The following is a 24,372-nucleotide window of genomic DNA, read 5'->3' as shown; positions in this document are numbered from 1 at the left end:
TCCTCCTCCTCCTCTCTCTCTCTCTCTCTCTCTCTCTCTCTCTCTCTCTCTCTCTCTCTCTCTCTCTCTCTCTCTCGTGTTTGCGTTAAATTTCAGACATCTTTTGTGAATTATTTTCTTGTTCTCTCCTTTCATGTTTTTATTCATCGTCATCGTAATTCACTTTCTTCTTCATAATCGTCACCATCATCCTTCACTCTCCCATCCAGTCACGATTGATAAGCAACGATAGAAAGAGATAACTTCCGGTTAGGGGGTTTTCTAACAGAAGGTTGTTGGTGGGGAGGAGGGGGGAGGGGGGCTTTTGGCATCATACCCCCTTCCCCTCCCTCCCTAAACCCCGCCCCCCAACTCCACACCATAGACCCCACCTCTCCTTGACTTTCTGCCGAGACGGTGATGATGATGGCCATGTAACCCCCATACTACAGATGGACCCCCTTCCTCCCTCTTCCCCCTCCTTCCCCCCTTCTCTCTCTCTCTCCTCTCTCTCTCTCTCTCTCTCTCTATCTCTCTTTTCTTCTGTTATGTGTTTTGCTGCCCCTGGAAGGAAGCTGTAAACTGGTTCTTGTCTTGTAGCCAAGGTTACTTCAGTCCATTTTATGTTTTCTTAACTTTCTGAGGTAAATTAAAGCATATAAATATATGTGTGTGTGTGTATTTATATGTATGTATATATTTATATGTGTGTATGTGCTTGTGTGTGTGCGTGTGTATACATAAATGTATGATAATTTAGATCATGTATGAGCAGTTTTTTAGAGGCTTTAATATTCCAAGTTTACAGTCCCGGAAGAACTAGTATTTATACACTAAGCATACCAATAAAGTGAGCACGTGAGTGTGTATGTATATATATATATATATATATATATATATATATATATATATATATATATATATATATATATATATATATATAGAGAGAGAGAGAGAGAGAGAGAGAGAGAGAGAGAGAGAGAGAGAGAAAGTGGACAGCGATTGTCTAGACGTATTTTGGTGGTGAAAGTTGTACCTCCAATCAAACCCTGAACCTGGTGAGGAGGAGGGTTAAGTACCCTTAACCTTCCGCAGAAGGAATTTCTACAACATTCACAACTGACTCGATTGAGTGCCTAGATCACGTCGCTGGGAAATCATTTCCTATTTGCTTTAATTTTACAAAGAAAAAATTTACTTAGAAATGTACCAATACATGGAATATCGTGTATTGCATATATATATATATATATATATATATATATATATATATATATATATATATATATATATATATACACTGTATATATATACTGTATATATATATATAATGTATGATTGTATGTCTTATAGATAGGTTGCACCTTGTCAATTGCAAATTTGTCCACAAATGCAACTTTCCAGGAAGAGTTTGCTGTGGTGCATTACAGTGCGCAAGGTTGCCACTTTCGAAAGCAACATTTTTATTCAATAGCTTCAATATGTTCGTACGTTATATCTTGGAATTGACAAAACTCTGGACCCCTAAATATTTAATATGCTCTTGCCACCAAAACTTGATTTGATTTGGTGATGGTGCCTTTTGCCTTTTTAACACCCCAGAGCTGGACCTTAAAACTCAATTTCTGGGTGCTGTATTTTTTAAGACTAGTTTCCGGTCGACCTAATAGACGATTTTAAAAAGTCTAAGCAGTGAAAAGATCAAAATTCCTGTTTAAAAAAACATCCAAAAGAAATAGAACTGTTTCCACCGTCACTTCATCTTATTGTTTTAAACATTTGCGAAAAAACCTAAATTCTGCATTAAATTATGCAAAAGGTTTTCATTCTACGTCTTCGTAAAAAAAGTACTAGCTTCGACGAGAAGAAGCTTTGGATTTGGGTCGTATGTTTTCAGCCACTATTATCGGAAAACGGAGCACAAGTTGTGCAAAAGCAGTTGTCGTTTGAAATGAACGGTGTTGTTCCCGGTGTGAAAACACTCAAACACTGGTGTAGTGAAAGTCGAGACAAACATAAGGAGCTGTTTTCACTCCCGAGGAGGAAGAGGAATGTGCAAACGTCTTTATGCTTTTGTTTTCTGTTGTTATTCTTCTTCAGTGTTCGTCTTGCTTCTTTGTGCTAGTTCGTTGCCTTTGTCGATTAGCTTGTAATTCCCTGCAGTGTAAAGATTGAGTACGTTTGTGGTTGTAGAGGACATCATTTCTAGTTTGAAATGGGAATGAGTACGTTTGTGGTTGTAGAGATATCACTTCTCGTTTGAAATGAGAATGAGTACATTTGTGGTTGTAGAGAATATCACTTCTAGTTTGAAATGAGAATGAGTACATTTGTGGTTGTAGAGAATATAACTTCTAGTTTGAAATGAGAATGAGTACATTTGTGGTTGTAGAGAATATCACTCCTAGTTTGAAATGAGAATGAGTACATTTGTGGTTGTAGAGAATATCACTTCTAGTTTGAAATGAGAATGAGTACATTTGTGGTTGTAGAGTCTAGTTTGAAATGAGAATGAGTACATTTGTGGTTGTAGAGAATATCACTTCTAGTTTGAAATGAGAATAAGTACATTTGTGGTTGTAGAGAATATCACTTCTAGTTTGAAATGAGAATAAGTACATTTGTGTTTGAAAATATCACTTCTAGTTTGAAATGAGAATGAGTACATTTTCACTTCTAGTTTGAAATGAGAATGAGTACATTTGTGGTTGTTCTAGTTTGAAATGAGAATAAGTACATTTTGATGTAGTTAGTTTGAAATGAGAATATACATTTGTGGTTGTAGAGAATATCACTTCTAGTTTGAAATGAGAATGAGTACATTTGTGGTTGTAGAGAATATCACTTCTAGTTTGAAATGAGAATAAGTACATTTGTGATGTAGAAAATATCACTTCTAGTTTGAAATGAGAATAAGTACATTTGTGGTTGTAGAGAATATCACTTCTAGTTTGAAATGAGAATGAGTACATTTGTGTTGTAGAAAATATCACTTCTAGTTTGAAATGAGAATGAGTACATTTGTGATGTAGAAAATATCACTTTTAGTTTGAAATGAGAATAAGTACATTTGTGGTTGTAGAGAATATCACTTCTAGTTTGAAATGAGAATAAGTACATTTGTGATGTAGAAAATATCACTTCTAGTTTTGAAATAAGAATGAGTCACATTTGAAATGAGAATTGTGGTTGAGGATATCACTTCTAGTTTGAAATGAGAATGAGTACAATTTTTATTGTAGAGAATATAATTTCTAGTTTGAAATAAGATTGAGTACATTTGTGGTTGTAAAGGATATCATTTCTAGTTTGAAATGAGAACAACTTACTAAGCCCAATACAAGGCCACTGTGTGTGACAAGAATAAGCAGTAATTCCGATCCGTTTGCTTATGCTAATCAGGGAGTTAGCCCTACGCTCCGAACTGTTATGTTGTGTAATGCTTACAAGGCTAATTATTGTTTCGTGATCGTCTGCTTGTGGCGCTTTGTAGAGCTTATATATATTTAATTTGTTTTTCCAAATATTCTTATGAAAATCTAGAACTAGTGCCTGTTACTTTATACGAAAAAGACACTTTAGACAACGGCACTCGTGAATAGATACGAAGGCTAACATCAGTTAACGTTCTGTTGTGATCTGTTTTTTAAATTTGTTTTATTAATATTTGTGAAATACCTTCTGCTATATTTTCCATCAACTACATTATTAACCCACAGTAACCCATTACTGAGACTAATGATTCTTGATAAGGACAGCGGGATTTCCCCGCCTTCGCCACTCAAGACCAAACTGGCGATATTCCGTTATTCCATAACACAACGCCATTGAGAACCCTTGTGTCACTATCATTTCCTTAGAGGCCAAGGCGTTTGGCACCCCTTGCTCAAGGAAGCAGTTGTAATAATTGCGGGAATAAGAAAAAGGAAAAAAAAAAAAAAAAAAAAACTTCTCGCCCAGACCTCAAGTTGACAGGTGAAGGGATTCCGTAAGGTAGGTATCTGGGGGACGAGTTTTTGTTCGGATCTGACAATATCGCTGTACTGCACTTCGCACGCCGCCCTTAAGATGTGTCTCTGATAGGGATGAAACGTGCTGGAACTTAAATTATCGGCCCGTGTCATTTCCTTTTGTCGTAGCAAACGCACTGGCAGTGTGAGGATATACCGTAAGTCACCCCGAAAAGCAAGGATTTCAGACCCCAGGAACTGAAGGCTGAAGGCTGAAGGCAGGGATCGCAGAGTCATTGCTAACAGGTAGCTCACTCGGAAGGCACCTACCTGGCTTTTTTAATTCCGGGTTGGGCAGTGGACGAATCTGAGAGCCTCGCTGGGCTTGTTCAGGAAGCAGAGACAGGAAACGTATCCGGAAGGATCTTCTCTCTCCCTCAGTAGTAGTCCCTGCCGAAATTTACATCTTAACGAGTAAAAGAAAAAATGGTGTATAATTGCCTCTGTGTTGCTTAGCATCGCTTCTCTTCCTTTGTGAAGCGTAGTTGCTTTGTTCTCTGGAATTTGAATCCTGCATTGTGAGAAGTGAAAGTTGGGTACCGGTGCCTCTTAGTTGCCGTGGAGAAGCTGAAGCAGGTCTTTCTGTCTGTCTGTACCTTTGGTGCGACTTTATATATATAGAATGATAATTCTACGGATGTTGTCATTCATGTTGGCGTTAATTTTGCATCGTGTTTTTTTCCTTCGTCGAAAGTTCGAAACAAAAGCCATGGAAGGAATTCAGGATATTGGATTCGAGTGGCTTCTCTCTCTCTCTCTCTCTCTCTCTCACACAGAGGAACAAACAAACAAATGAAGACGGGTGTGTAATTCCTCATTTTCATCTCTTGCACGAGATTGCTCTCTCTCTCTCTCTCTCTCTCTCTCTCTCTCTCTCTCTCTCTCTCTCTCTCACATACAGAAACAAACAAACAAATACACTAGGATATTTAAATCCTCATTTTCATCTCTTGCACGAGATTGATCCCCTCTCTCTCTCTCTCTCTCTCTCTCTCTCTCTCTCTCTCTCTCTCTCTCTCTCTCTCTCAGAAACAAACAAATAAAGAAGGATATTTAACACCCCATTTTCATCTCTCGCACGGGATCGAGAGAGTAGAGGCGACACCATACCCCATTCCGTACGAGACCGATAAGGAAAGACCCGCAATACAAGGTTCGACTATGTATATTCGAGGTCGCCACCTTCAGCTATTAAAGGTCTGTCGCTGGCTCGGTGCGTACGCAATCTGTCTTCCTCTTTATGGGGTCCTCGCGAATGCGAAGGTAGACTCTGTTATCACTCTGCAGGAGAAATGATCCGATGATGAACCTGGTCGGCGGATCAGTTACGGATTGCTGTGGTAGAAGCAGGGTCCATGCTGCTGTTCAAATTCAAATTCAAAAGTTTTATTTCGGATACCGATAGCCATCGACAAACATACACATAAACATACATTAAAAAAAACCTTCAGACTCTAAAATGATGAGATTGAAAATAAGTATGGGAAATGATTATGGAAGTGAGGTGAAAAGTTATGATGTGAATCAGATGTTGATTATGAAACTTAAGTGATTCTCCATACTGAAATGACATACACATACGTAGCATATCAGAATAAAACATCATAAAGACATAATCTGAAGCTACAACAGCTGTAGATAAATTTGCCCATTTAGTGTGGATTTTAATCATTCCTACAGCTGTCTGAACACGACGCCTGAAAAGACCCACTTCCGAGGAGAACATGGTTATTCCAGCATTTGATATATTAGATACTGCAGAGGACTCCGCCCACCATAAGCACCAGAATCTCTCTATATACACAGAACCCCTTTTCATAATGGAATTTATCGCCCTACCCAAGGTCTCGAGAGTCTATTTTCTGCACCGTGATCCTACCCACCGTACGCAATCGGGTAGGACAAGCTACAGGGCACATGAGACATACCCACCAACGGCGCGTGATCACCCGTTGCCGCCTTATACCCCTCTTAGCCAATCAGAGTGCTCAGTCATACTCACGAGTCTATGCCTGTATATATATATATTTATTTTTGTTATAATATATATATATATATAGATATATATATATATATATATAAACGTTTTCTTCCTGTTGGGTAATATTCATTCAGTTTTAAGATAACTTGAGTTATATCAATATAAACGTTGGTTTAAAACGATAGAAAGGGGTATTTACTACCACTGTTTTGAAGGTTGTTGTTGAAACTCGTTTACTTCATACATGAAGAAATGATTCATGAATTAGATGAGATATTGCGGAAAATTAACACTGTAAAGGTTGTTGTTGCTCTTTGATTCTATATATATGTATGTATATATATATATATATATATATATATATATATATATATATATATATATACACATATATATATATATATACACACACATATAAACACACATATATATATATATATACGTGTAGGTGTGTATGCGTCCTCCACCTCCTCGTACCGCCGTCAGGTGTCCGCTTGAGAACTCTGCTTCTAAAATTAGTAGTGATAAAGAACCTGTTCCCGAATCGTTTGGGGTCTGAACCGCGTTTAAATTAGGTCACTGGATGGGTTGGCTCGGAGATTCAAGATGTCTTCGTGGTTTATGTTCGTCTGTGCCTTAGTCATTAGTGAAGACGGACATGGTGTGACGAGGCTGTAACCGGCCGACAGACGGACAGACAGGCAGAGAAGAGAGAACGAGACAGAGAATAGATTTTTAACACAGTAAGGTCATGTATGTCGATAATGGTATTTTAATACTGTTTGATACCTATGTAATGTAAGCGATTGTTTGCGTGGCCGGTGATTTTTTTTCACCAGTTAGACCTCTTTATATTATTATTCTGACGTGGTATTAACTGCATCTACTGATCGGTTTTTCAACTTGATTCAAGGGTCACCATTAATACTGCATACTTTTAAACACCTCAAACTCACTTAGCAACAGACGATAAAGTCAAGTATTGTGAACGCCACGTGCCCGCCTTGAGGAACTCCAGCCTAAGAAATAACTTGAACCAATGTGACAATTAACCTTGGTGTCTGAACCCGCTTGTATTACCTCTTGTATTACTTTTCTCAGCCTCCAGGTTTATTTTTTTTTCTTTCATTTTTTTTTACTTTTGCACCCAACGACCCTTCGTCTTAATGACGAATAACGGAAATATCAATTTTCATTCACGGTTGTTGGTGGAATATGTCTCGAGATTTCACACGGTCATGATTTTTTTTTTGTTTTTTTTTGGCGGGGTGTTTTAAATACCAAGCTTAAACTAATAATGATAATAATAAATGTAGACGTCTGCGTGCTTGTTTGTGTGCACGTGTGTGTGTGTGTGAAAGAGAGAATTTACACGTGCACATATACACAAGGCTCGTGCCTGCAATTGTAAATATGTAAGCTTATGCATAGGAACTGTTTTTCTTACGATTGTCAAAAGAATAACGAGCCTTATACAGTGTAGATTAGAACGTGATCAATATAGTATAATATATATAGATAGATAGATAGATAGATAGATAGATAGATAGATAGATAGATAGATAGATAGATAGATAGATAGATATACTGTAAAGGAGAGAGAGAGAGAGAGAGAGAGAGAGAGGTTATGCAGTCGCTTCCTGCTAACGAAGATGTGGTAAGTATCGAGTCGATATTAGTTAGCAGTGAGCCTCCGGCCTTGTAGTTCATGAGAGTTACCTTTAAAAGAAGACAAATTACATTTTTTTCATGTGTTTTACAGCACTTTCAGCATCATTATTAAATACAAAAAATGATAATGTTTCTCGTTGCATCGATTGCGTTGTAAATTTGAAAGGTTGAGTTGCGCCTTTTCTTAATCTGATTTTCATTTCCGTGTGTTTAATTTTTTTTTCATCATTGTTCTTGTATCTGAAGTGTTTGCAATGGATTGTATTTATTTATTGGCTTCAATCTGTACTCGGGAACAATTTAGTATGGCAGATGACTCGAAAAATTACTTTGGAAAGCGAATTTACAGAAATCTTTCCCCCCCAAAAAATTCGTGAAATAACTTTGCTTATGTTTTGGCGTTAACACAGTACGTGGACCCCCCAATAAAAAAAAAAAAACACGTGAAAGTTACAGAATATAATTTCATGATTCTGACGATGTATAGAAATTGAAAGTGTTCCCAAAACAAATGATATAGTTTCACTCATAAAGCTCATTCACTCAGGCATGCATTTACTCTCACCTTTACTCGCTCGTTTTACTCTCTCTCTCTCTCTCTCTCTCTCTCTCTCTCTCTCGAATCGTTTTTGCTCTTCCTTTGACCCACTTCTCTCACCCTTTCTCTCATCTAAATTGCCCAGCTTCAGCTCTCCCCTAAATTGCCAGTCTATCTCTCTCTCTCTCTCTCTCTCTCTCTCTCTCTCTCTCTCTCTCTCTCTCTCTCTCTCTCTCTCTGGGCTCGCCCCCGAATAAAGGCGCTAAAAGAGAAAACAGGAAACGGGAATTGACTCTTGAACCTGACGTTGCAAGAAGAAAGGCGAGTCAAAGAGAGACAGAGACAGAGAGAGAGAGAGAGAGAGAGAGAGAGAGAGAGAAGAAAGTGAAACCTGCATCGAAGAAATTATAAATTACTTCAATTATTATTGAGAGAGCGTGTCAGCATCCAAATAAGCCTAGTGTAAGCTGAGCAACGGACATGCAAAATCCTCACATAACTGTACACTATTACCGTACGTGGGTAATATGAACAGCGGTGTAGTTACTGTAACAACCAAAGTTGTAGCCAGGGAAGGGATGGGGATGGGGAGGAGGAGGATGAGGATGAGGAGAGACATAGTGGGGGAAAGGTGATAGGAATGGAGGGGAGGGGTGGGGGTGGAAGGCGTGGAAGGGTGACAAGGTAGAAGGGGGAGGGCGGTTGTACGATGAGGTACCATGAGCCAGGAGGAGAGGAGTAATGAAAGAGAAAGCTAGTGTTCAGTGTGGGGAGGGGATGAGGGTAAAGGGTGAGGAGACTTCAATTCTCGTTTGTATGTATGTATGTATGTGTGTGTGTGTGTGTGTGAGCGGAGGGAGTGAGGAAGAGGGGGATGAAGGGGTGGGAGGGTTAGCGGCGGTGTGCGAGGAGAGAGGGAAGGGGCTAGCAGAGCAGAGAGTCTCTAATCGGAGTGTAACTACACTTCAGTTTCACCCTGTACAGCCAAGCGCCAAGAAGCGTCCCGCGAGCTCTCTCTCCTGCCGTGAGAGAATGACAGGGAGCAGTGTGTGTGTTAGGAGTAAACCGCGACACATTATTCTCCCCCGCCCCTCAGGAGTGATTTTTACACAGTGGGATGCCAGTGCAGTGTGTTCATGCAGTGTTCAGATTTTGTGAGTGCAATAGCTAACAGCAGCAGCAGCAGCAGTCAGTGCCATGCGCATGCTGAGGCCGAGTAACTGATGACCCAAATGAATTAAGCAATATAAGATCGACCAATCTCAGGATCTACAGTGTTAAACCGTAGTTTGTAGTTATTTGTCCAACTCCTCCAGCGAAAGGGCTGCCTGTATGGTAGACATCAGGGTTGAACAACCGCCTCCTCACACAGCACCCATGATACCACAAGGTAGTTATTTGGATTTATTGCCAATCTTGCAACTTAGTTCATCTTTCAGGAGTTACAGGACATCAGACTCTTTCATTTTGAACAGATAATTACATAGACCAGTTTTCTGTGATTTTAAAGAAATGTGAGGCCTACATCTAGTTATGAGTAGCCTAGGCCAATGTATCGTTTAAATGCAGCTTTAGTTAGATTTTTTATTTTTTATATAGCCTATATGATGAGTAATATTCTCTTAGGTAATTTATTTTGTAGTGAAGATATTTGCCGTGATAATTGCCCAAGTGTAATGACATTTGCTGGAGTAACCAAACTATTAAAATTAAGAAAAACTGTAAAAAGACACATTGCAACCGAGTGTAAACAGTGCACATCAAACTCGTTCAGAGAAACAAAGTTTTATTTGCCCAAAATACGTCGCACTGTGAATAAATTGACGGGAGAAAGAATCCCGTTCACCAGCAAATCATGACCCACTGAAGAGTGCACTAGCCCCGGTCGAGTAGATAAACTTGACATAGAAAACGGAACGACCATATCAACAGGTGTTTTATGTCCCGCTTTTAAACTTCCCATCCTCGTGCTGGTTGAAAGTAATTAATTAATTATATATATATATTATATATATATATATATACTGTACATGAGTATATGCTTCGTGTTGTGAAGGCACCAGGTACAAAGCCTGATACACATTGCCCTAGTAAAGAAAAGTATTGAAGGTTTTATGTAAGGTACAGGTTAAATGAAATACGTCACGGCATTCGGAAACGAATTGCAAGTTCCTCTGTACGTAGTAACTAATAAATTGAGACTTGGTGACGCCGATTGTCAAGTAGACAGTGATTTGCAAACAGAAATTAAGAATTGAAACATAGTAGTCGTTCGATGCCAAAAACAACGTAGGAGGTTGTGAAGTCTCGTAGTTGCTGAAAAGAGACTCAGTTGTTGAAGGCTTGCCAAGACGTGCTCAGTCAAGACGCAGGCAACTTGCTGCTCGCAGTACTTAGTTACGGAAGGTCCAGGTACCAGGTACCCTAGTCGTGTTGAAAATGATGTTTATAACTTGTGATAATACGGTTGACTTGGCTCTGATATTTTGGTATATATTTCTGTCGTTATGTTCGTTTAACATTGAGAGAGATGGCAGACTATTCTTAAATACCATGAAAATAACAGTAAGGAGAAGTTTTCTCAGTGGCGTAAAAGCCAAATCACGAAGCTAGTTTTAATAAACTATTGACATAACTTTCGGGTCAAGATTTATTTGAATCAATCTTGAATGCCAAATAAGAACTTGAAAGAAACTTTGGTGTACAAGCATATGATTAATTATGACGTTCAGTAAACAAGAATATCCAATATTTTTTAGACTTATAGTCAAGGCTAAATGTTTTTAAAACATACCGGGCGAAAATGCTGGAGTTGTCATTTGAAACTTTCCTTTATTCTCAAGTTTTTCATTAAATGTGCGAGAAAACTCCCGTAGATTTATTGTTTTATTGTCACTATCATTGTTACTGTTGCTGTCTTATATCCTTTCTTGTTTTTGGTATTACTGCTATTGTTACTGTTACTTTCTTTAATCTCTCAATTTATTAATGTATTTCCAAATTAAATCACTATGAACTCGATCCCTCACACACATAGGCTACACACACGTGTAGCCTATATAAATATATATATATATATATATATATATATATATATATATATATATATATATATATATATATATATATATATATATATATATACACACACACACACACACACACTCATATATACCAAATCATTCATTGTCAATAAGGAAGAACCCAAGTACATCAAGAAATTACCATTTGTTCGTGTGCAGTTCAGGGTTTCTGCACCGCAAGTTAATTCAGGGTTAACAGTTGATGCTGCGACTCTGTTGCAGGAAATTGTTCAGGTCGTAAAAATAGAAACTTCATTTCCTCATTTGCAGTTTATTCTTTTCATCTCCGACAGAAGTGGTTTCATAAGTGTTGTGGGCGGGGTTATGGCATCGGTTGTGTTTTGCTGTGTAATTTTTTTTATTTCTTTCTAATCTGGTGCAAATGAACAAGAAATTATGTCTTATTTGTTCACATATTTGTGTTTGGCGCCCGCTCTCCATTCGTGTTGTTTGTTACGCTGTCTTGAAGTATCAAACAGATTTCAGTTGAGATTTACTTTTACTATTACAAATTTAATGTTTATGTGCTTATTTGTTACTCTGTCTTGAAGTATCGAACAAATTTCAATTGAGATTTACTTCATTACTGTTACAAATTTATTGTTCATGTGCTGGAATGTCACCTGCAGATTTACCTGGGGACTGGAACATTAAATTAAAAGTTACGGAAAGCAATGATTACCTTTCCAACCTTAGAATTAATGAAAGGTCCCAAACAAATTCAGAATTATTGCATAGGAATCTCTGCAATGACTCGTGGCATTGCATCTAGGCTTATGCAAAACCTTGTCAAATTTATTGTTAAATAAGTGCACTGTTCAATAAGTGATGGCTGAGATAAGACGAGGAGGAGATGGGAGTGAGGGAGAATCAGGAAGGAACGTAACGACACCTTCAGATATTCTCTGAATTTAAGCAGGGACATTCAAGTACAGATAATTGCATCCTGAATCACCATAGCTACCATTGCTCTTGAGACGATGAAGAGATAGCCTAGCATGCGTCATTTTCTGTCTTTCAGTTGGAAGGGGGGACTAGGTTAAAGGTGTTTCAGTGCTGAGATTATTGGAGGAAATGAATGGACGAAAGCAGTTTTCAGTTACCACTGTCTTTTGTTCGACACTAAAAAGAAGCAGGACAGTTACTTATATGTATGTATATATTATACATATATATATATGTGTGTGTGTGTGTGTTTGTAGGTTTATTTATTGTATATATTTATGTATGTATGAAAATTTGAGGGCGTGCAAACATTCATAAATAAATAGCATGTAAAGTCAGTGTTTCTGTAAATGTGGAGAGAGAGAGAGAGAGAGAGAGAGAGAGAGAGAGAGAGAGAGAGAGAGAGAGAGAGAGAGAGAAGCAGCGCAGATGCAGAGTGCATTGCGGAAAGGCATGCGAGTATTTTGTAAAGCATCAGGATCACCACATTGATGGCCCGTCGTGACTGGAGATCTGATTCGAGCGCCACTTTTTTTTTTTTTTTTCGTTTTTTGATCATATCGAAGGCTGATAATTATAGAGGGACGGGTGGCAGTTACCTCCATTGTGCTTGAATCTCTCTCTCTCTCTCTCTCTCTCTCTCTCTCTCTCTCTCTCTCTCGTGCGAAGATGGTCCTTGAATCGAGTGAAAGGATTTCCTTATTACAGGACACGGCAATACTTGCAAGCACGGAGCCTGATTGATCACTGCGAGTGAATTGCTTTGACTTGCGAAACTTGCCTTAATGGGCGCCTTTCTTCTGCTTTCCTTTATTTCTTTATTACCACACAGAAATATATATACATTTATATACGCATATACATACATATATACATACATATGTAATTGAATCCTCCACTTCCTCTTGCTGAGGTGAAAGTGAAGCTGTCTGTCTAATCTCTCAGTCTAATAATAGATCATTATCAACATACGGTAATTTTCTTACTTCTTTATGCCATGTTTGTTTATTTAAAGGATGTTCATCTTACTTGTTCTCTTGATGAAGCTTGTGAAATGTGATTGGCTTGATTGCACGAAGCGTCAAAGGATTTTGCTAGTATGGAAAAGTAAATAGGTTTCAGATCTTTAATGGGAATTATGTTAAGGGCTGTAAAAAAAAACTCAACCTGAATAAATAAATACATATTCATATGTCTGAATGTAACAGTGATTCTCAATGATTCCTAATATTATATCTTCGACCCTTTCTAAGATAATGAAGAAAGCAAATAAATACATCTTAAACTTTTAAGAGAGAGAGAGAGAGAGGAACTTTTTTTTTTCCTCATTCGTTCGTCTCGAACGTAGGACGGGAGAAGAAGCATCCCAAGTGCGTTTTAGGAGGATTACGTTAGATTTAACGTTACGTTGGAAAAAGGGGTTGCACGGAGACGAGTCGGAGGAGGGGGGGGGGCGCCTCTTCTGCCGCACGCGTGATGTCTTGTTCGTCGCCGTCGTCGTCTTCTGCGTCGCCTTTCGATTCTTCTAAAGGAAGTGGGAAGAGAAAAGAGAAAGTAGAAAGGGGTGGGGAGGGGGTCGGAGTGGGAGGTGGTGTTCCAAGACCTTTACCCGTTACTCACACTCAATCTCTTCTTCGTTGTCTATGTTGCTACTAATTCTGATGTGACTCGCGTCTCTAAATGGTTCTGAAAGGTAGAAAAACACTCAAGTATTACTTGAAAACAGATCTGCAACTTGAGAGAGCCAATGTTGTATTACTCGAAGAACAGATCTACAACTTGAGAGAGCTAATGTTGTATTACTCGAAGAACAGATCTACAACTTGAGAGAGCCAATGTTTTATGAAAAGAATCCTTCCTTTCGCGCGCAGGCGTGTATATGCCTGCTGCGATCAGCTGCGCTTCCGACCCAAAGTCCTCTGTGAGGTGATTGAAGAAGCTGCCTCTGCGGAGGTGTGACTGGCATAGTAGCGTGGCACTGATGCCATTTCCACGTGGGGCGCCTCGTGCACTCTCTACCTGGAGGAGGAAGGCGAAGGCGTGGGGAGTGGGGAAGGGGGAACATAGCGCTTGAACGTAGGAGGAGGTACACGTGAAAACGAGTGGAAACGAGAATCATTTTTCCGTGGGAATTGAACTTGAGATGTCGCCTTCGGCTACATAACGGTTTGGATGCTGTCACAAAGAGACTGACAAGCTTTGGAATTGATAGATGTTTATAAATAGCCCTCTGTTTCCCTTCCTGTCGACTGGATGCTAATGCATTGGTTGTCAAGGAACTGCAGATTTGTAGTGTGTGACGTACTTTATATATATATATATATATATATATATATATATATATATATATATATATATATATATATATATATATATATATATATATATATATATATATATATAAAATATAAAACCACGTTTTATTTCCTCCTATATTTAATGAGGCCTGATCTGAACAGGGTGAATTCGTCTGCGTAACTTTTATGCTCACCTGTACGGTAAATGAGGTCAAAGGTGTTTCTCGCTGCGGCTGAGTCCCGTACTTCATATTCCCACCAATAACCAAACCCTGAAAAAAAAAAAAAAATCAAAAGCCCCTGAGGAAAAAAAAAAAACCGAAAAAGAAATTAAGTAAAATGAACGAACGTGACGGGGCCTTTGTATCGTGCGGATAATAAAATGGGCGTGGCCTCTGTATCCGCGATGAAACAGTTTCTAATAAAAGGATAGCTCCGTTAGGCGGTATGTGAGCAAGTAGCAATGCTATTTCCTGTCCCACAAAACCATCGCTGTGTGGAGGAGGGGGGGAGAGAGAGAGAGAGTTAAGGAAAAGAGCTAATGCCACTGGTATGCGCCAACCCACATATTGTCGACTGTTCCGTACTAATTATAGATCGCCAGGTATTATTTTCCTGCATTGGAAAGGCCGTATAGTATATGACGTGAGGTCAGCTATAATAATGAACTTGCCGTTTTATGAGGGATTCTCTTCTGTACCTTTGTGGGATGGCTCGTGATAAATGTATTGTGCGTGTGCTGTCGGCGGATCTAGGACAGCAATTTTCATTCATTACATGCCAGGCTGCCTGTAACGTTGCTGAGAGTGGCACTCTTGACGGCACGGGTCTCGTTGGCAGCTGTGACAAGGGTCTTTCGTCATTGTATACGTATTTAATACTATGTATATATATACATATATATACATACATATACATACATATACATATATATATATACATATAAAAATGTATGTATATATATGCATATACATATACAGTATATATACACATATATATACACACGGTATGTCGATGTTATGCATATCCTCCTACTCATGCTAGCGGGAGAGAGAGAGAGAGAGAGAGAGAGAGTCAGTTGTGTTCAGCCCATTCGCTTTCACTTGCCTCGGAGCAGCGGGAGCAGGAGTTCATTGAACGAAGCAGCAGGAGCGGCAACGACGCAACGCAACGATGACGAAACTGCCGATGCGTCGTTTGACGTCGTGGTGACGACTTGCATGTTTCCTCCTCCAGGAGAAAAAAAAAGAGAGAAAAAAAAATTTGTGATTTTGTACCGTTGTCAGGAACTGGGTTAAGAAGCTCGAACCGTTTTTCGCTTCCTGTCTTTCGTAGGTTGGTTCGAACAATGGCCAGTTGATTTCGCGGATTATACAAGTGCTTTCTCTGGCGGAGCTTTCTATTTTTTTTTTTTGGGGGGAGGAGGGGTGGCTGGGGACGATTGGTTTATTATCCTGCTTGGGATTGTAGATTGTTTGGTGTGTGATATTACTAGTATCTTCAGTGTATATATATATATACATATATATTATACATATACATATATATACATATATATTTATATGTATATATACATATATATAGATATGTATATAATATATATATATATATATACATATATATATATATATATATATATATATATATATATATATATATATATTGAGAGAGAGGGAAAGAAGGGGGTTGATATAGAGAGAGAGAGAGGGACAGGGACAGAGAGAGAAAGCAATACTCTTAACACAAATCAAAAAGAGAACATTGAAGCTTATCTTGAAATCAACTGAAAGGTTTACGAGCGTCGCGAATGATGTCAACTGCTAGCACATATTGCGCGCGACGGACAGATCTCGCAGTGTGGGGTACCAGCATCAGGCTGGTTGCTGTCTAGAAAGTTAGCTTTCCTTTGATTATCCGAAAGTCAGACCAAGGTGAAGAACATAACCTTGCCTCAGGTACTGGGTTATTCTCCCTCCTACCCTCCCCCCCTCCCCTCCCCTCCCCAGCCCCCTTTCCATGCCTTGGTCCCTGTCCCCAGTCAATTGTTTCCTTTCTGTCTTCGGAGGAACCTCGTCCTTTCGACGTATGTCCGTTTTAATAAGCTGTGTCTCTCCTTCTTGAATTGCACTGTTATCGGTCTTTTGATTCCTGTAGTCATTTTCTCTTATCGTCTTTCTATCTAAGCGTCCTTTCTCCCTCCGTCTCCTTTTCTCTCTCTCTCTCCCTCTCTCTCTCTCTTTCTCTCTCTCTCTCCACCTCTTACCCTTCAGGTGTCCTTTCTCCGCTTCTTTCTCCATGCACAGGGCCCCTTTCTTCTTGCCTTGCTCTTGGGATTGTTCCTGGGTATGTGCGATGAGTTGTTGTGCTTACGTCTGTGTGTGGGTATATATATATATATATATATATATATATATATATATATATATATATATATATAATGTGCTGTAAATATATATGTATATATATATATATATATATATATATATATATATATATATATATATTTCAAATGCTGCAAACACATGTTCAAGATTTTGTTATATATACAGTGTATATATATAATATATGTGTGTGTTCATATATATATATATATATATATATATATATATATATATATATATATATATATATATATATATATATATATACGTGTGTGTGTGTGTTTGTGTTTTTGTGTGTAATGTTGACGTACCTTCTTGTCACAAGATAAATTAACTGTGAGGTTAGATACCTCCCTGTGTCATTAGCAATGCAGTTGTGTGTGTGTGTCCCTTGCATAAGACTTAAGAGACAGACTTTCGTACTGTACACGCAACAGGGACAGGTGTTGGAAGAGTCGCGGACGGGGATGGTGGCCAGTTCGACCTTGTGAAAACAAGGGCTCGATCCTGAAACATGATCCGTCTACTGAAGTCTACTGCTGACTGGTCAACGCCATACTTCCTCTCTCTCTCTCTCTCTCTCTCTCTCTCTCTCTCTCTCTCTCTCTCTCTCTCTCTCTCTCTCTCTCTCTTTGAAAGTGGAAGAATGATCTGGCTGGTTTTCAATAGTTGCTATATGGCATGCGTGTTGCAGCTACATTTATAAAATTGCATTAGCCCTTAGGACCCATATCCCCCCCGTTGGGGGGTAGTGTCGTCAGGGCACCTCACACGGTGCGCTGTAGGCATTACTAAGGTTCTTTGCAGCGTCCCTTCGGCCCCTAGCTGCAACCCCTTTTCATTCCTTTTACTGTACCTCCATTCATATTCTCTCTTCCATCTTGCTATCCACCCTCTCCTAAGCACTTGTTTCATTGTGCAACTGCGAGGTTTTCGTCCTGTTACACCTTGCAAGCCTACTCTCAATCTCCCTTTCAGCGCTGAATGACCTCATAGGCCCCAGTGCTTGGCCTTTGGCCTAAATTTTATATTCCGTTCCACATTTTTCCAAATCCTTCTTTATAGTCACTTGATTTTCTTTCCAAAATTTGGTTTCTTATCAGTAGTCTGATTTCTGTGGAGCTTCCTCAGTGGTGCTGATGTTAACTGGTTTATTTACTATTAATATTATCGTAAATGAAAAGCATGTCATACATACATACGTACATTATATATATATATATATATATATATATATATATATATATATATATATATATATATATATATATATATATATATATATATATATATATATATATATATATATATATATATATATATATTATATATATATATGTATGTATGTATGTGTATATATATATATATGCATGTATGTATACATGTATGTATGTGTAAGGTTAATTTTTTTTACTACAAACTTCTTACAGTGATAAATGGTTTTTATAATAGATAAACCATTGACGTAAAAGCTCGGCAACGCATGCTGACGTTATTGGATTACGACCTCTCCCCTCCATAGCAGTAAACTCCTTTTGCAAACACCAGCAAACTCTCGGCTGAGTTTCCTCTCTCAAAAGACACACGTGGCCAGGCTCACGTTTTCTCACGCCTGTCTGGGCGTACAAAGAATTATCAGTGAGAGCCGCGAGACAGACAGACAGACAGAGAAGTAATGGATGTGTGTGTTCGCATCATCGCAGGGGCTTAGTCCGGCGCTGCTGAAATTGTCACGGATCCCACGAACTAGGTTATGGACGAAGGTGTAAGTGTACGTGTGTATGTGTATGTGTGTGTTACTGGTGTATCCTGACGGGTGTTTGTAGTTGATCAGCGCAATTAAGGGCGTGAAGGTCTTAAAATGTAAGGCCTGTAATGTATCCCCGGGGCTGTCTTGATTTAGATACGTTCAGTAATGTCCATCGTGGAGGATTCTGGGACGATTTATTACTCGAAAGAATAGGGTGTGTCATATTTATTATAGTGGAAACTGTTCTTCTTCGTTTTATGTTAATCTTACAGTCTCGACTCGTGCGTTAGATTTATACAACAGGATGTATAACTTATTTAAGAGATCTCGCCGTTGATACCTGCAGTCTCTCACAAACATGGATGAAGGAGTTAAACATAAAGGAAGGAGTATATAATTCATGAATGTTTATTGTATACAGAGGAAGCTTCATTTTTCGATATAGAAATCATCAAACGATTATAATTGCGTACATGAATTCATAGCAGCCCCAGCTGATAATTATTTAGGCTACTGCGCTTGTTGACCCATATCGACGTGCAGTAGAACCAGTGCTGACCACCACTCGGAACTTAGGGTGATATATCAGTTTCATCTAGAAATGAGGTAGAATTCGAGTTTCCAAGGGTGTAGCTTACCTACGTTCGAGTGTGCTTGAGTGGAGTGGGCTTCGGCTTAAGTTTATAAAGTATGGGAATTTTCCACACCGAGGGTTGTATTGCTTTCATTTTTCTTCGAATTCTTAACTATGCCGCGACCCAATGCTTATACAGAATAGAATTCATTGCCTATTTTTTCGTGGAAACGTGGTTTTACTTTTCAAATAGCCGTCACCTCACAAAGGTAATATCATTGTTACAACATTTTCAATATTTCGAAAGTGTTTAATTTGAGTTTGCCTTTTTTTTTTTTAGAATGTACATTAATTTTTTCAAAGTATATCTGGCTTTCTTATATTAGCAAATATAAAAATAACTTGCTCTTTCGGAACGACCTAAGATATTTTAAAATGCTTGAATCCGGGATAATATGAATATCCGTTTCATAATTAGAAATAAAATTAAATAATGAATAGCTACGTATGTAGATGAGAGAAGTAATGAGAGAAGTTACATTGATCAATATTTGATCAATTGACAATACTGCGTAGTGGTGATGAAATTGACAGAATCGGTACAATTCGTCCTAAGTCGTCATTATTTTAATCATGGGTTTAATAATCTGTTCAATTAATTTGTAATTGCTCCTGATTACAATTGAAGGCCTCAAGTGAAGCTGGCCGTCTGAATTTCCACTATCCCGTACTGCCTCCTTCTTCCCCCCTTCTTCCTCCCCCTCCCGGGAGTTCTTCCTCCCCCCTCCCACATATTCAGTAGAATTAACAGCAAAAACGATGTTGGCTGAAAAGATCTCAATGTTGTACTTTTCTTCTTATTCGTGTATCTTCTAAATCACGTTTGCGTCGTTGTAGATCTAATGAAGGATTGTATTTCCTGCATGAAAGTTATTTTAATACTTAACTATTTTTATTTCCTTATGCAAGTGGAAGTTGTTCTTCCTCTGACTTTTGAAGGCAGGTTGGTTTTTTTTTATTTTTTTGCATGTCACGTTTTAATAAGAATGTGTACACACACATATATATATTATATATATGTGTGTGTGTGTATTACTACAACTCACATCTGACGCATCAATACAGGAAATTCATTGTTTTTCCTATCAAGAAGGGCGTAACCTTGTTTAGTGTGCGTCTCTCAGTAGCATCAGGCTAACCGTGAAACCATTAAATCCCGCGAGGCGCGTTTTAATTTGTTCCGTTGGCCCTATTCATCCGCGCAATAAGCGAGCAACGGTTGTCTTGTCATTATAGAAGTACATCGACATTGACCAGTCGACCTTCAGATGCCTACCAGGGCCTTGAAACTTCAGGTTTTGCGCTTAATACCTAGCATATTTGACTGGGCCTTTTTTCTTCTTGAGGTTCGGCAATTGCGAGGCCTAGTTTCCTTAAATTCCAAATCTTGAAGGTTTGCCAAAGTAAATGTAGAGCTCTTGATGAAGCCAGTAGACAGTTACGAGCTACGCTTGAATTGGAGGAATTCGTTTTGTTAAAATGGTGTGGCGTGCAAGCTTTTGCATCTCTCTCTCTCTCTCTCTCTCTCGGGTTCGAGTTTTTGTTCCTGTTGAGTTGCGTAATTCTTCCAGTCGGTGAGGTGCACATTTGAACCCATAGCTTGTCTGCAACGTCGTGCGTTCCGTTTCGAAGTGAGGAAGCTATGCAACGCGTTCATTTGCTATTTATCTTCAGATCGGTGTTGCTGGATCAGTATAGTATGTTTATGCTTTGCTGAAGTTGTAGTACTTTACCCTACATCTCATTATTGAGGGAGGTTGGGGGGCGATTCGCAGTATGAACAAATGGTAATGGTAGTATTTATATCGCCGTTGGTCCTTTTAATATTCCATAGTATACATTGATTAAGAAGTATTGGCCCAGTACCCGGAACAACTAGTATTCCATCCTCTATTTTTGGCAGCTATGGGACCATTATTATCACCTTTTAGTTTCTGAGACGGAAGTCCTTTAGAAATATCTTACGACACGACACATTTGCATCTGGTGTTTAAAGTGTTTAACCGAAGCTGTAGTCTCGTCGAGTCCGTGAACACTGAAAGCAAATCGAATCGAATTAAATGAATCAAAATGGAAGAGACAGAAGTGTGAATAAGGCGAATGTTATGAAGAGTGGGCAAGGGAAGAAGAAGATGAGCACGCAGGAGGGTAAGGAGGGTATTTGTTAACAAGTGTTTGTGGGCAGCATCGGGTGTGGTAGTGTGAGAGCGCCTTGACTCCTGCGTGAAGGACGGTGGGGTACCTTCACAAATACCAACACTTCTCCTACCCCCTCCTCCATCTCGCCCTCCCTACACTCAGGTACTTGGGCAGACAGACCCAGAGCTTCTCTCTCTCTCTCTCTCTCTCTCTCTCTCTCTCTCTCTTTACGTTGACACGCAGAAACACAGAAGTTATTTTTACTTATTTTAATACTTGGGGGACAATAACGATATTCATTAACCGTTACTTTGTGGTGGTAATCTTCTGAAGGTTGCATTAGGAGACTTATCGGCTTCTGATTCACTGTTTGCAGCTTGCTGTCTGTTGCCTGATGTTACATGGTGTTTTTTAGCTTGTCTGGTCAACTGTAGAACGTCATACTCATAAGTCTGTTAGGAAAAGTAGTCGGCCTCTTTGAAATTTGACAGACGGGTGAAGAATTGCACACGCATGCATTGTATTGCGTTTGACACTTTAATTCGAGACTCGAATGGTTTCAGTGGGAACTTCCTTCTTAAGGATCGACCCTGTAGTGTGGGAACTTTTTTTTCATCTTAAAACGGAAATTTTTTTCATATTTTAGTATGATTCTATTTTTTATCAAGCTGCAAGCTTTGTCGCCCAAGGATTAATTTGTTTTTAGACACTGTATTTTTCATTGTAGAGATATTTACATTTAGGCGTTGCAGTGCCAGTATTTCACTCTCCTACATTGTATATATATATATATATATATATATATATATATATATATATATATATATATATATATATATATATATATATATATATATATATATATATACATACATACATACATACATACATACATACATACATACATACATACATACATACATACATGCATACACGTACACACACACACACCTGTTATGGGATGCTTCCTCCTTTTAAGAGTTAATTGTGCTAATGGAAACCGTTCATCTCGAAACACCTTGAGATCTTCTCCCCACAATGCCGTCCCTTCCCACCCATCCAAGCACTTGTTAGACCCACCGTTGCTTAACTTCGGCTGGTTGGTCGGCCGAGAAGCTGCGTTTTCCTCCTTCAGATTTTGGTGAATTAATGGGTTGGGTTATCCTTTTCTGACATGCTTGCTTTCTCATTGTTGAAATCAGCTCACACTGACTTTTCTACCCGTCAGCTTTCTGGCGTGGTTAGTTAGATATGAAGTTGTAAATGATCGTAAATATGTAAAAAAAAAAAAATAGTGTACCTTTTTTTCTTCGTTGAAATACTGCATCAGTGATCAAATCATTTTCTTAGAATTAAGCGGTGAGAGAGAGAGAGAGAGAGAGAGAGAGAGAGAGAGAGAGAGAGAGAGAAGGGGCAGAACTTGCTTTATGCTTTAAAAAGATATTATGGCCATTCAATGAATACATCATCCTCATCGACAGCTCATGAGGTCATGAAAAATGAAAGGGAGTGGGAATAAAAAAAAACTGTTTCGAGCTCATTTTAATACGAAGAGCAAGGGGTCAGCCTTTTGGGACCCGTTCTGTGTAGATGAGCAAAAGGGGGAGCTTGGTGTTCGGAATTAGCTACAGGACTTCAGGACGGCTTGCAGTTGAGGGCACTGGATGACCTTGGGCGTCTTAGGTAGGATGTGTTTTGATCGAGAACCCGACATTATATTGGTACCGTTAAGACTTGCTCCACTCAGACACCCTTCCTTTACTTGTGCAGTTGTCCGTTGTTGTTCATCCTTCCACTCTGTTGCTTTCGTAGTTAAATCGTTGTTTTTTGTCGTTTGAAATGGGTGGTGTTGCTTTCCTGTGATAGGAGGTGGGGTTAAGTTTCGTAATGTGCTCAAATTCCCTTTTTTTTTTCATCACTTACGGAGGAACTGCAAGCTATGTAACTTGATTGAGACACGGTGAATTAATTGATCCTTGATGTGTATAACGCTTGGCATTGGAGTTCCATTTACCATTTTCATAAAAACAGTTACCTCAGAAAGCAATCAGTTACTATATCAAAAACCTATCCCCGTTATAAGATCACATTTAGTAACCATGTCATCTCCTCCAAGTATTTTTTTTTTTGCCTCCTCCCTTCTCCGCTCTCACTCTTAAACTCATTTTTTTCCCTCCAGACGTATCAGTGGCCGCACAGACTGACCGTGACTTTTAACTCAAGGACTCCCCTGGAGTCAGGAAGTGAGCAAACTGGTGTTTTGATGCAATGTTGATCTAGTTTTTTTTCTATTTTTAAATATTATTTTTTACTTTTTTACTGGAATTGACTCGGAGGTACAGATAGGGGGAGAAGTTCCGCATCTAGTTGAAAGGATAACTAAAGCGCGTTCTGCATGTTTATTTTATTATTCTTGCGTATTCATTCCAGATAATTGGACTTGGCGTAAACATTTGAACGATATTTTCTTTTCAGCCTTCATTGCATACCCAAGTGAACATTCAAGCACTTTGATGCATTCTTTTTGTTCTGAACTAATTAGAGTTACCAGAGTTTTTAACCTTTTCATCTTCTTCTCCTTGCAGGAATTATGACGGTGACGTTGCTCCAGTGTGAAGGCGTCAAAATGAGCCTCTTCCAAGACCTTAAGCTCAAGCGCCGAAAGGTTGACTCCCGGTAAGAGAACTGTTGAAAAAACTGTTTAAAAATTATCCAGATTGCTCTGTACGGATACAGTTCCCGACTGAGCAACCTGGAAGTTTTATTAGGTTTATGGATTGCTCTAAGGAGATGTGATTGCTCGTGGGTTTAGTTTCTGTAAAATTCATTGCATTGCAGCATAATGAAAATTAATATAGTTATAAATTCGTGTGTTTATACTGGAGTATCTTTATAGGTATAACTTCATTCATATTTTACAGTAAGTAAACTTACACATGAATGAATTTTTTATGACGTTGTTAT

At 38.8% G+C, this 24,372-nt stretch overlaps 1 protein-coding gene across 20 annotated transcripts in view; it reads left to right on the top strand.

Moving 5' to 3' along the window:
• The window catches only part of Hr4 (Hormone receptor 4), a 550,506-nt gene that overhangs the window by 515,162 nt on the left and 10,972 nt on the right, over window positions 1-24,372 (top strand). For 17 of the 20 annotated variants that reach the window (XM_067129663.1, XM_067129665.1, XM_067129664.1 and 14 more), the window contains one exon: window positions 23,994-24,084. In XM_067129663.1, coding sequence (XP_066985764.1) covers window positions 23,994-24,084 — 91 coding nt within the window. Of the gene's footprint in view, window positions 1-9,143; window positions 9,570-23,993; window positions 24,085-24,372 lie in introns of those variants that run through there. The other 3 variants (XM_067129666.1, XM_067129668.1, XM_067129667.1) reach the window with 3 other exon arrangements.

This window comes from Macrobrachium rosenbergii, chromosome 27 (genome assembly GCF_040412425.1).
Source record: "Macrobrachium rosenbergii isolate ZJJX-2024 chromosome 27, ASM4041242v1, whole genome shotgun sequence".
Taxonomy (NCBI): Eukaryota; Metazoa; Arthropoda; class Malacostraca; order Decapoda; family Palaemonidae; genus Macrobrachium; species Macrobrachium rosenbergii.
Note: the sequence above shows the minus strand (reverse complement) of the source record. Positions and strands in the feature narration are given on the sequence as shown.